The sequence below is a fragment of the Mus musculus genome, chromosome 2, assembly GCF_000001635.26.
Source record: "Mus musculus strain C57BL/6J chromosome 2, GRCm38.p6 C57BL/6J".
Classification (NCBI taxonomy): Eukaryota; Metazoa; Chordata; class Mammalia; order Rodentia; family Muridae; genus Mus; species Mus musculus.
The window spans coordinates 88,038,783-88,051,039 of record NC_000068.7 but is presented as its reverse complement, the minus strand read 5'-3'; the positions used below and the strand labels follow the sequence as shown (position 1 = coordinate 88,051,039).

Sequence of the window (12,257 nt, the reverse complement as noted above, 5' to 3'; positions counted from 1 at the left end):
TAAATGTTATTTTCTTGATACTGTAAATAAGATATGCTTTGATTTTTCTTTCCATGTTAAATCATTAATACAAAGAAAATAATGTTTAGGAGAGAACTGTATGCAAATAGGTTTTCTTTTTGCCTCTGCCTTTGGCAGTTAAGAAACAAAGCACTAAACCTCTTCTGAGTATGCTAGGCCACATTGGTATTATAAAGTAATATATGGCCAAATGGCACTGTTTAATTCTTTTTTTCATAGTTTTCTCTAATCATTCATTTCTTGAAATTAAAAAGAAAAACATATTGGTTAGATTTGTGCAAATAATCAAACTAGAATGGCATTTTGTATTGTTCATTGAAAAATAGTTGACATTTCTTACATAAATTTCTATTAAACAGGAGAGTCTTCAGCCTCAGCTGTCTACTGATAGGCATTATGGTGCCAATGGAAAGAAATGTGAGTGTGGAGATTATCTTCTCCCTGTTGGGCTTCACAGACTACCCTGAGCTTCAGATCCCCCTTTTTCTAATCTTTCTCTTCATGTACGTTATCACTGTAGTGGGAAACCTTGGGATGATAGCACTCATCAATATCAACCCTAAGTTCCACACTCCAATGTACTTCTTCCTTAGCCACCTTTCCTTTGTTGACTTCTGCTACTCAACCATCATCACACCCAAGCTGCTTGAAAACTTGGTCCTGGCTGATAAAACTATACTTTACTTCAGCTGCATGTTTCAGTACTTCCTGTCCTGTGTGGCTGTGGTGTCTGAGTCCTACTTACTAGCAGTTATGGCTTATGATCGCTTCGTGGCCATCTGTAATCCCTTGCTGTATACTGTGGCCATGTCACCAAGGCTGTGCATCCTGCTTGTGACTGGGTCATATATCTGGAGCATATTTGCTCCATTGATTCTCCTTTGCTATGCTCTGCAGCTAAAGTTTTCAAGATTTAATGTGATCAACCACTTCTTCTGTGAATATACTGCCCTCATTGCTGTCTCTAGTTCTGATATACACATTCCCAGCCTGCTACTCTTTTGTTTTGCAACCTTCAATGAAGTGAGTACACTCTTGATCATTCTCACATCTTATGTGTTCATTTTCGTGACGGTATTAAAAATCAAATCTGCCAGTGGACGTCGCAAAGCCTTCTCTACCTGTGCTTCCCACCTGACTGCCATCACAATTTTTCACGGAACCATACTTTCCTTATACTGTATACCTAACTCCAAAAACTCTAGGCAAGTCGTTAAAGTGGCCTCTGTCTTTTACACTGTTGTCAACCCCATGTTGAACCCACTGATCTACAGCCTAAGAAACAAGGATGTGAAGGATGCTTTCCAGAAATTAGTGAGCACAAAGATCCCTCTTCAGTGAATTATTTTAAAGTATGTTCAATACAGTAATAAAATTAGAACAATGGCTCTTTCTAGCATCTATGGTATATTTTTGTAGGAATTCTGTAGATTGTTATGATGCACAGATAAATAAACTCGACTCAGGAGATAAAAGTAAAGATGTTTATTTGGAGGAAATAGAAAATATTTGGTTCACAATATTTATTTCAAATCAATAATAATAATAATGACCAACAACATAAGATAATAGACAGCATAGCTAGATGTATTGTAGAACATACTTTTCTGAAAGAATGATTGTATCTCATGTAGAAATGCAGAACCTTGTCTAGTTTTGTTTTATTCATAACAGAAAGATTCTGATGGTAAACTTCACAGAAATTCTGTCATTGTTAGCAGATGTTTGCTATTTAACTCCATTATTGAAATACAAATGAGTATCCTTATATCATATATTCATTTCTTTCTGTATCTTCTACAAATGTTGTGTATAGAGAACACTGAACTCGATAATCACCTTTTTTTTTTTTTTTTTTTTGAGAGGCTAGCATCAGAATGGTAACTGTATGTCTTTGGTAGAAACAGACACAAAGATCTAAGGAAATAGTGAAGAATTGTCTGACATGTGTTAAAATTAAAAATTAACTCTACAAACCTAATATCTACTTCCTTTTATATAAAGCAATTATTAGACTCTGAGTTAATGCTGTTGTTTTACAAAGGAAAATGTTCGAATGATTTTATTTCTAAGGGTGGACTTGGATATTATTGGGCAAAAAGCTTAAATCCCAGAATAGTTGGTTATCAAAATACCTAAATTTATAATAATTATAATTTTATGAATGACTAAACCTATATATTTGGTGGCAAAATTTCCAGGAGTTAAAATAAACTTGAATGATGAAAAATTGCTACATAAATAAATATACATCAAAAAGTATCTATTTTAAAACATCATCACTTTGGAAGAAATAATCATATGAGGAAAAATATTATATATTATTTTGTTTGTTTTCCAAATAAAGAATGAGTGCTAAATGTAAACTTTAAGTTTCATGAAAAGAAAATTTACAGGTTAATAAAAATGGCTAAACAGTGAGAAATTTTCATTTACATAGAAAAATTGATATAAGATATACTTAAGTTTTATCAAAACTACAATAGCATTTTTAAAGTAGGTGTTTCTCATCATAAAGATGGAATAAAAGCATATTTGTATTACCATTTCTTTTCTCTAAAAATAGTTGGAAACCAAAATTTTAGTGAAACAGCTGTGGTCAATTGAATACAAATGACCTAATAGTGTCATGTGTTTGAATCTGTGGACCTCAGTTAGTAGAAGTATTTGAGAAGGATTAGGAACTAGGAACTTGCTGGAGGAGGTATGTAACTTGGAGTGGGCTTTGAGGGTTTAAAAGCCTATACCCTCCCTCTTTCCCTCTCCCCTTTCCTCCCTCTTTCCCTCTCCCCCCACCTCCTTCTCTTCCCCTCCTGCTCCCCTTTCCACCTCTCTCTCTCTCTCTCTCTCTCTCTCTCTCTCTCTCTCTCTCTCTCTCTCTCTCTCTCTCCTCTTTACCCCTGCTTGTCAATCAGATATGTGCCCTCAGCTACTTCTCTAGCACTGTTCCTGTCTTTCTACTACCATGTTTCCCACCATGATGGTCATGAATTCCAACCTAAAACTGTGAGCCACCCAATACTTTCTTTTGTACATTGCCTTTGTCATAGTCTTTGTCAAAGAAATGAAAAAATAACTAAGTTAATGGGATCAGAAGTCAGCAACTTGTCCTTATGAGTTTCTTGAGTTTTACAAATGAATATTTGATATACTTGTTTTGCAAGCTGATCAGAGAAGTTTTTTGATGAGGAATACTTGAAAAAGTGAAAGTATTAGTGTCTGAGAACAATCCACACTCCTTTATTTTAAAGCTCTCAGTCTTGGACATAGGATGTTTCCATGGAAGCCTTCAAGGACATACTGATAAATTAAATTAAGACGTTTCTTCTGGGTTTGTCATTACAGATTTTTTCTGTATATCTAAACATATTTCCATAATTTTTAATTAATTTATTTCATTAGATATTTTTGTGTTTTTCTGCATGCCTATATATGCACCATGTGTGCGCCTGGTATGTTCAGAGATCAGAAGAAGATATTAGATTCTAATTGGGGTGATTGATAGTTGTAAGCTGCCATATAGGTGCTAGAAAAAGAATCAAGATTCACTGGAAGAGCAGGAGATGGTCTTAACTGCTAAATCATCTCTCCAGCCCCAATATGTATTTTCTTATAAAGTTAAGTAAGAAGAAAGTTTTCCATAGAAAAGACTGCAAAACAGGACAGGATGAAATGAGAGAATTGCCTAAACTCAATATGTGAATGTCTGAAATTGTCAACAAATAAATTGAACTAAAAATAAATTAACTTAAAATTTAAAAATAAAATTTCATTATTATAGTAAGTCATGCCATAAATGCTATATGGTTTTATCACAACCATAAAAACAGCTTTGAAAATGTATATGTACATATTCATGTGGAGTTTCATAATTTATTTTTAACAAAATTAATGTCACCTTGTGCTATAATTTGAATAGACTTGAAAATATCATTAAAAATTACATAATGTATTCACATAGGGCAAAGTTGCTAGGCTGCATAGCTGATAAATTTCTTTTTAAAATTATATTATAACTGTGAGATGGCAACCCCATTCCACCACTTGATTCTCTATCATTCTGCTGGAGGTAGACTCTATAAATTCCCTCTCCCCATGGTTGGGCATTTAATCTAAGGTCCTTCCCTCTGAGTCCTGAGAGTCTCTCACCTGCTACGTTTCTGGAAGATTCTAAAGGATCCCTCCGCATCTCATACTTCTCTAGGTTGCCCATTTTTATTATGTCTGCTGACCCTCAGGTCTTCACTCCCATCCTTGCCCCTAATACCTGATCATGGTCCCCTCTTCACCACCCTGTATCCTTTTCCACCCAGGTCCCTCCCTCCCCCTTCCTGTGATTGACTTCTTCTCCCTCCCAAGTGGGACTGAGGTATCCTCACTTAAATTCTTCAGCTTCTTGATCTTCTTGAATTCTGTGGATTGTATCCTGGATATTCTGTACTTTTTTGGTTAATATCCACTTATTTGTGCGTATATACTATGCAAAACTATGGGCCAATATTTTTCCTGTCTAAAAGAACTGCAGGTACCAAAATGGAAAAGAGACTGAAGAAAAGGAGGTCCAGTTACAAGCTCAAATTGTCAAGCTCAAGGCCTGACACTATTACTGATGCAATGGTGTGCTTACAGACAGGAGCCTAGCATGGTAGCTCGCTGAGAGGTCCAACAAGCACGTGAGAGAGTCAGATGCAGATACTTGCATCCAACCAATGGACAGAAGCTGATGACCCCTGTGGTTGAATTGGGCTGGAAGAAACTGAGGGGGAAGGGAACCCCATAGGAAGACCTGCAATCTGAACTCATTTGAAGCCCCAATATCCCTGAGACACTGGGCCACTAATCAAGCAGCAGACCCTAGCTGATATGAGTTATATACAGCAGAAGAATGCCTTATCTTGTCTCAGTGAGAGAAGATGCACCTAACCTTCCAGAGATTTGAGGTCGCAGAGAGTAGGAAAGTCTGGGGGGTTGGGGTGAGAGTTGACATCCTCTTGGAGAGAGTGGAGGGGGAATGGAATGAAAAATTGTCGGAGTATGGACCAGGAGGGGGATAACTGGACTGTAAATAAGATTAAAGAATAATAATAAAAATATGTATAATATTTTATTTAGCTTGTAAAATTTTGTGCATCTATTTTAATATTATCTGTTTCCTGCTACCTCCTTTTAAATTCTCACCGAACTTAACAAACCTCTATCAAACATTCTTATCATAAAAAATATTACTAATGGCTCACTGAGTTAAATTAGTATTAATGTCAGATATGTGGTATGGGTTTACTGATCAGGTAATGAGAAACCTACTGGTGGCCAAATCCTGATAGAAAAGTGTGCTTTTATAGTTAGCTGCAATAAACTGTCAGTTTTCTAAGCAAGGTTAAGAGCAAATCAAGTCACTTTTATAAACAAATTGTAAGAAGGCAATTTAACAACCATGACCATTTAATGTAACCTGTAGACTTCTCACTAGGACCTATAGTATCACCATTCACTGGGTTTTGAAAAGTTGTACTGTATTAGCCATGACTGCAGAGCTGGATTCATATCCAGTTGGATATAACTGGTTATGCTCATTACTATCCTACCACTATTGCATCAGTGAGCACAACTTTCTTGGCAGGCTAATACTGTAGAATAGAGGGTGTGGTATTACATAGAACCAGTGGCATCTTTTATCACCTGGTAGCCATGTTAGAAGCTACAGCAGTTTGAAATTATTTGGAAGCAAATTAGCTTGTACATTGTAAAAAGTAACAAAAACAACAACAAACAAACAAAAACCAAAACAAAACATCAACACATTTTTTGCTAGGTATTTGAATAAGTCATTTCTTACTGCATAAATAAAGTTTACGGTGTCCTTGTCTGTCTTCGCTCATAATGACATAACTAGCAATATTTTTTGAATCATTCTCATAATGTGATTCTATATTTACTTTTAAAAATTGTCTTTTGTACGTGTCGATTTGGTCAGTGAAGAGGTGTCTTCCTAAATATAGTGCCCTACTAAATATAGTGTAAGCCCCATGATAAACCTGCCATAAATCATAATGGGCATCAAGCCAGCCGGGCATGGTAGTGTATTCTTTTAATCCCAGCACTCGGGAGGCAGAAGCATGTGGATTTCTGAGTTTGAGGCCAGCCTGGTCTACAAAGTGAGTTCCAGGACAGCCAGGGCTATACAGAGAAACCCTGTCTCGAAAAACCAAAAGCCAAAAAACAAAAAATCAAACAGAAAAAATGGGCATCGAGCCTTCATAAGACCAAAGACCTCTCCTCTCACTGACGTTCCACAAGGCCATCCTCTGCTACGTATGCATCTGGAACCATGAGTCCCTCCATGTGTACTCTTTGGTTGGTGGTTTAGTCCCTGGGAGCTCTGGGGTTACCACTATGTTCATAGCAGCCTTATTTATAATAGCCAGAAGCTGGAAAGAACCCAGACATCCCCCAACAGAGGAATAGATACAGGAAATGTGGTACATTTATACAATGGAGTACTATTCAGCTATTAAAAAGGATGAATTCATAAAGTTCCTAGGTAAATGGATGGAAATAGAAAATATCATCCTGAGTGAGGTAACCCAAACACATAGAACACACATGGTATGCACTCACTGATAAGTGGATATTAGCCCAGGAGTTCAGAGTACCCAAGATACAATTCACAGATCACATGAAACTCAGGGAGAAGGAAGACCACAGTGTGGATACTTTGGTCCTTCTTAGAAGGGGGAACAAAATACACATGGTAGAATTTTTTAAATTTTTTAATTAATTATTCACACTCTTGGAGTAATCTAATGATTCTACTTATTTAAATAAAATAATTTGATACCTTCAATAAAGATATTTCTTAATTTATTCCATTTCAATCGTTTATTATATGAATAATTCTAACCGGTATGTGTCAGAGACCATCCTGTGAGAAAGCGAGCCCTTCACAATCTCCCACCCTGACAGGCCAAATGGCCTCGTGCTAGGAGCTGGTTATCACTCCCTCCTCCCTGTTCCCTTCCTGGAACCTGAGGCTGTAAAAGCTGAATTATAGTCCCCTCTTCCCTATCTCTTCCTGAACTCCCATGCCATCCAAGGATATAAATTACATCTAAGCCCGGCCTGACACGCCAAGGCTGTCAAGGAGGATCTATGTTCCAGAGATAAGATGCAGAGTGCCCGCTGCCTGGAACCTGACTTTGGCCCTCATGTCAGCAGATGCCCACTTTTTTGTTCTTTGTTAAATTCCCCCTTGACCCCTCCCTATTCCCTACAATGTATGCTATACAAGGAGGCACCTCAGCATAATAAATGGAGACCTTGATAGGAACCCATCTTGGTCTCTGCTTCTCCTTCCCTTCCTCCAATTTTCTTCTAGGTTTGGGGTCCGCCTCGCACCCACGAGTGACTGAATCTAGGGGAGGGGATAGGTATGAAAACAAAGTTGTTCAATGAAAAAGGATAAAAACTTAGATAAAAAATATTCTTACATGTTTCTAAAGGGAGTAATTGAGAAGTTGATTTACATTACAAATATTTGAAACGTGGTTACTTCATTCTTTTTTTTTTTTCCAGTTTGTATTAGGTATTTAGCTCATTTACATTTCCAATGCTATACCAAAAGTCCCCCATACCCACCCACCCCCACTCCCCTACCCACCCACTCCCCCTTTTTGGCCCTGGCGTTCCCCTGTTCTGGGGCATATAAAGTTTGCGTGTCCAATGGGCCTCTCTTTCCAGTGATGGCCTACTAGGCCATCTTTTGATACATATGCAGCTAGAGTCAAGAGCTCCTGGGTACTGGTTAGTTCATAATGTTGTTCCACCTATAGGGTTGCAGATCCCTTTAGCTCCTTGGATACTTTCTCTAGCTCCTCCATTGGGAGCCCTGTGATCCATCCATTAGCTGACTGTGAGCATCAACTTCTGTGTTTGCTAGGCCCCGGCATAGTCTCACAAGAGACAGCTACATCTGGGTCCTTTCCATAAAGTCTTGCTAGTGTATGCAATGGTGTCAGCGTTTGGATGCTGATTATGGGGTGGATCCCTGGATATGGCAATCTCTACATGGTCCATCCTTTCATCTCAGCTCCAAACTTTGTCTCTGCAAATCCTTCCATGGGTGTTTTGTTCCCAATTCTAAGGAGGGGCATAGTGTCCACACTTCAGTCTTCATTCTTCTTGAGTTTCATGTGTTTAGCAAATTGTATCTTATATCTTGGGTATCCTAGGATTGGGGCTAATATCCACTTATCAGTGAGTACATATTGTGTGAATTTCTTTGTGAATGTGTTACCTCACTCAGGATGATGCCCTCCAGGTCCATCCATTTGGCTAGGAATTTCATAAATTCATTCTTTTTAATAGCTGAGTAGTACTCCATTGTGTAGATATACCACATTTTCTGTATCCATTCCTCTGTTGAGGGGCATCTGGGTACTTTCCAGCTTCTGGCTATAATAAATAAGGCTGCTATGAACATAGTGGAGCATGTGTCCTTCTTACCAGTTGGGCCATCTTCTGAATATATGCCCAGGAGAGGTATTGCTGGACCCTCCGGTAGTACTATGTCCAATTTTCTGAGGAACCGCCAGACTGATTACCAGAGTGGTTGTACAAGCCTGCAATCCCACCAACAATGGAGGAGTGTTCCTCTTTCTCCACATCCACGCCAGCATCTGCTGTCACCTGAATTTTTGATCTTAGCCATTCTGACTGGTGTGAGGTGGAATCTCAGGGTTGTTTTGCTTTGCATTTCCCTGATGATTAAGGATGTTGAACATTTTTTCAGGTGCTTCTCTGCCATTCGGTATTCCTCAGGTGAGAATTCTTTGTTCAGTTCTGAGCCCCATTTTTAATAGGGTTATTTGATTTTCTGAAGAAAAGAAGCAATACAAGGATGGAAATCACGCCCTAGAACAAGCAAGAAAGTAATCCCTCAACAAACCAAAAAGAAGACAGCCACAAGAACAGAATGCCAACTCTAACAACAAAAATAAAAGGAAGCAACAATTACTTTTCCTTAATATCTCTTAATATCAATGGACTCAATTCCCCAATAAAAAGACATAGACTAACAGACTGGCTACACAAACAGGACCCAACATTCTGCTGCTTACAGGAAACCCATCTCAGGGAAAAAGACAGACACTACCTCAGAGTGAAAGGCTGGAAAACAATTTTACAAGCAAATGGTCTGAAGAAACAGGCTGGAGTAGCCATTCTAATATCGGATAAAATCGACTTCCAACCCAAAGTTATCAAAAAAGACAAGGAGGGACACTTCATACTCATCAAAGGTAAAATCCTCCAAGAGGAACTCTCAATTCTGAATATCTACGCTCCAAATGCAAGGGCAGCCACATTCATTAAAGACACTTTAGTAAAGCTCAAAGCACACATTGCACCTCACACAATAATAGTGGGAGACTTCAACACACCACTTTCATCAATGGACAGATCGTGGAAACAGAAACTAAACAGGGACACAGTGAAACTAACAGAGGTTATGAAACAAATGGACCTGACAGATATCTACAGAACATTTTATCCTAAAACAAAAGGATATACCTTCTTCTCAGCACCTCACGGGACCTTCTCCAAAATTGACCATATAATTGGTCACAAAACAGGCCTCAACAGATACAAAAATATTGAAATTGTCCCATGTATCCTATCAGACCACCATGGCCTAAGATTGATCTTCAATATCAACATAAATAATGGAAAGCCAACATTCACGGGGAAACTGAACAACACTCTTCTCAGTGATACCTTGGTCAAGGAAGGAATAAAGAAAGAAATTAAAGACTTTTTAGAGTTTAATGAAAATGAAGCCACAATGTACCCAAACCTATGGGACACAATAAAAACATTTCTAAGAAGGAAACTCATAGCTCTGAGTGCCTCCAAGAAGAAACGGGAGAGAGCACATACTAGCAGCTTGACAACACATCTAAAAGCTCTAGAAAAAAAGGAAGCAAATTCACCCAAGAGGAGTAGACAGCAGGAAATAATCAAACTCAGGGGTGAAATCAACCAAGTGGAAACAAGAAGAACTATTCAAAGAATTAACCAAATGAAGAGTTGGTTCTTTGAGAAAATCAACAAGATAGATAAACCCTTAGCTAGACTCACTAGAGGGCACAGGGACAAAATCCTAATTAACAAAATCTGAAATGAAAAGGGAGACATAACAACAGATCCTGAAGAAATCCAAAACACCATCAGATCCTTCTACAAAAGGCTATACTCAACAAAACTGGAAAACCTGGACAAAATGGACAAATTTCTGGACAGATACAAGGTACCAAAGTTGAATCAGGATCAAGTTGACCATCTAAACAGTCCCATATCACCTAAAGAAATAGAAGGAGTTATTAATAGTCTCCCAGCCAAAAAAAGCCCAGGACCAGACGGGTTTAGTGCAGAGTTCTATCAGACCTTCAAAGAAGATCTAATTCCAGTTCTGTACAAACTATTTCACATAATACAAGTAGAAGGTACTCTACCCAACTCATTTTATGAAGCCACTATTACTCTGATACCTAAACCACAGAAAGACCCAACAAAGATAGAGAACTTCAGACCAATTTCTCTTATGAATATCGATGCAAAAATCCTCAATAAAATTCTCGCTAACCGAATCCAAGAACACATTAAAGCAATCATCCATCCTGACCAAGTAGGTTTTATTCCAGGGATGCAGGGATGGTTTAATATACGAAAACCCATCAATGTAATCCATTATATAAACAAACTCAAAGACAAAAACCACATGATCATGTCGTTAGATGCAGAAAAAGCATTTGACAAGATCCAACACCCATTCATGATAAAAGTTTTGGAAAGATCAGGAATTCAAGGCCCATACATAAACATGATAAAAGCAATCTACAGCAAACCAGTAGCCAACATCAAAGTAAATGGAGAGAAGTTGGAAGCAATCCCACTAAAATCAGGGACTAGACAAGGCTGCCCACTTTCTCCCTACCTTTTCAAAACAGTACTTGAAGTATTAGCCAGAGCAATTCAACAACAAAAGGAGATCAAGGGGATACAAATTGGAAAAGAGGAAGTCAAAATATCACTTTTTGCAGATGATATGATAGTATATATAAGTGACCCTAAAAATTCTACCAGAGAAATCCTAAACCTGATAAACAGCTTCGGTGAAGTAGCTGGATATAAAATAAACTCAAACAAGTCAATGGCCTTTCTCTATACAAAGAATAAACAGGCTGAGAAAGAAATTAGGGAAACAACACCCTTCTCAATAGTCACAAATAATATAAAATATCTTGGCGTGACTCTAACTAAGGAGGTGAAAGATCTGTACGATAAAACTTCAAATCTCTGAAGAAAGAAATTAAAGAAGATCTCAGAAGATGGAAAGATCTCCCATGCTTATGGATTGGCAGGCTGAACATTGTAAAAATAGCTATCTTGCCAAAAGCAATCTACAGATTCAATGCAATCCCCATCAAAATTCCAACTCAATTCTTCAACGAATTTGAAGGAGCAATTTGCAAATTCATCTGGAATAACAAAAAACCTAGGATAGCAAAAAGTCTTCTCAAGGATAAAAGAACCTCTGGTGGAATCACCATTCCTGACCTAAAGCTTTACTACAGAGCAATTGTGATAAAAACTGCATGGTACTGGTATAGAGACAGACAAGTAGACCAATGGAATAGAATTGAAGACCCAGAAATGAACCCACACACCTATGGTCACTTGATCTTCGACAAGGGAGCTAAAACCATCCAGTGGAAGAAAGACAGCATTTTCAACAATTGGTGCTGGCACAACTGGTTGTTATCGTGTAGAAGAATGTGAATCGATCCATACTTATCTCCTTGCACTAAGGTCAAATCTAAGTGGATCAAGGAACTTCACATAAAACCAGAGACACTGAAACTTATAGAGGAGAAAGTGGGGAAAAACCTTGAAGATATGGGCACAGGGGAAAAATTCCTGAACAGAACAGCAATGGCTTGTGCTGTATGATCGAGAATTGACAAATGGGACCTAATGAAACTCCAAAGTTTCTGCAAGGCAAAAGACACCGTCAATAAGACAAAAAGACCACCAACAGATTGGGAAAGGATCTTTACCTATCCTAAATCAGATAGGGGACTAATATCCAACATATATAAAGAACTCAAGAAGGTGGTTACTTCATTCTTAAAAAAAAAAAAAAAACAAAAAAAAAAAAAAACAAGACTTGACAATAGAAA

At 37.9% G+C, this 12,257-nt stretch overlaps 1 protein-coding gene across 1 annotated transcript; it reads left to right on the top strand.

The window, feature by feature from the left end:
* Positions 1 to 417: 417 nt before the first annotated feature.
* Olfr1162 (olfactory receptor 1162) lies at positions 418 to 1,362 on the top strand. The gene has a single exon (NM_001011835.1). The coding sequence runs from the start codon at positions 418 to 420 to the stop codon at positions 1,360 to 1,362; it is 945 nt and encodes a 314-aa protein (NP_001011835.1).
* Positions 1,363 to 12,257: the final 10,895 nt, after the last annotated feature.

Excerpts from the sequence above, each read along its gene's own strand:
- Olfr1162 (NM_001011835.1), top strand. The coding sequence starts at position 418 with ATGGTGCCAATGGAAAGAAATGTGAGTGTGGAGATTATCTTCTCCCTG.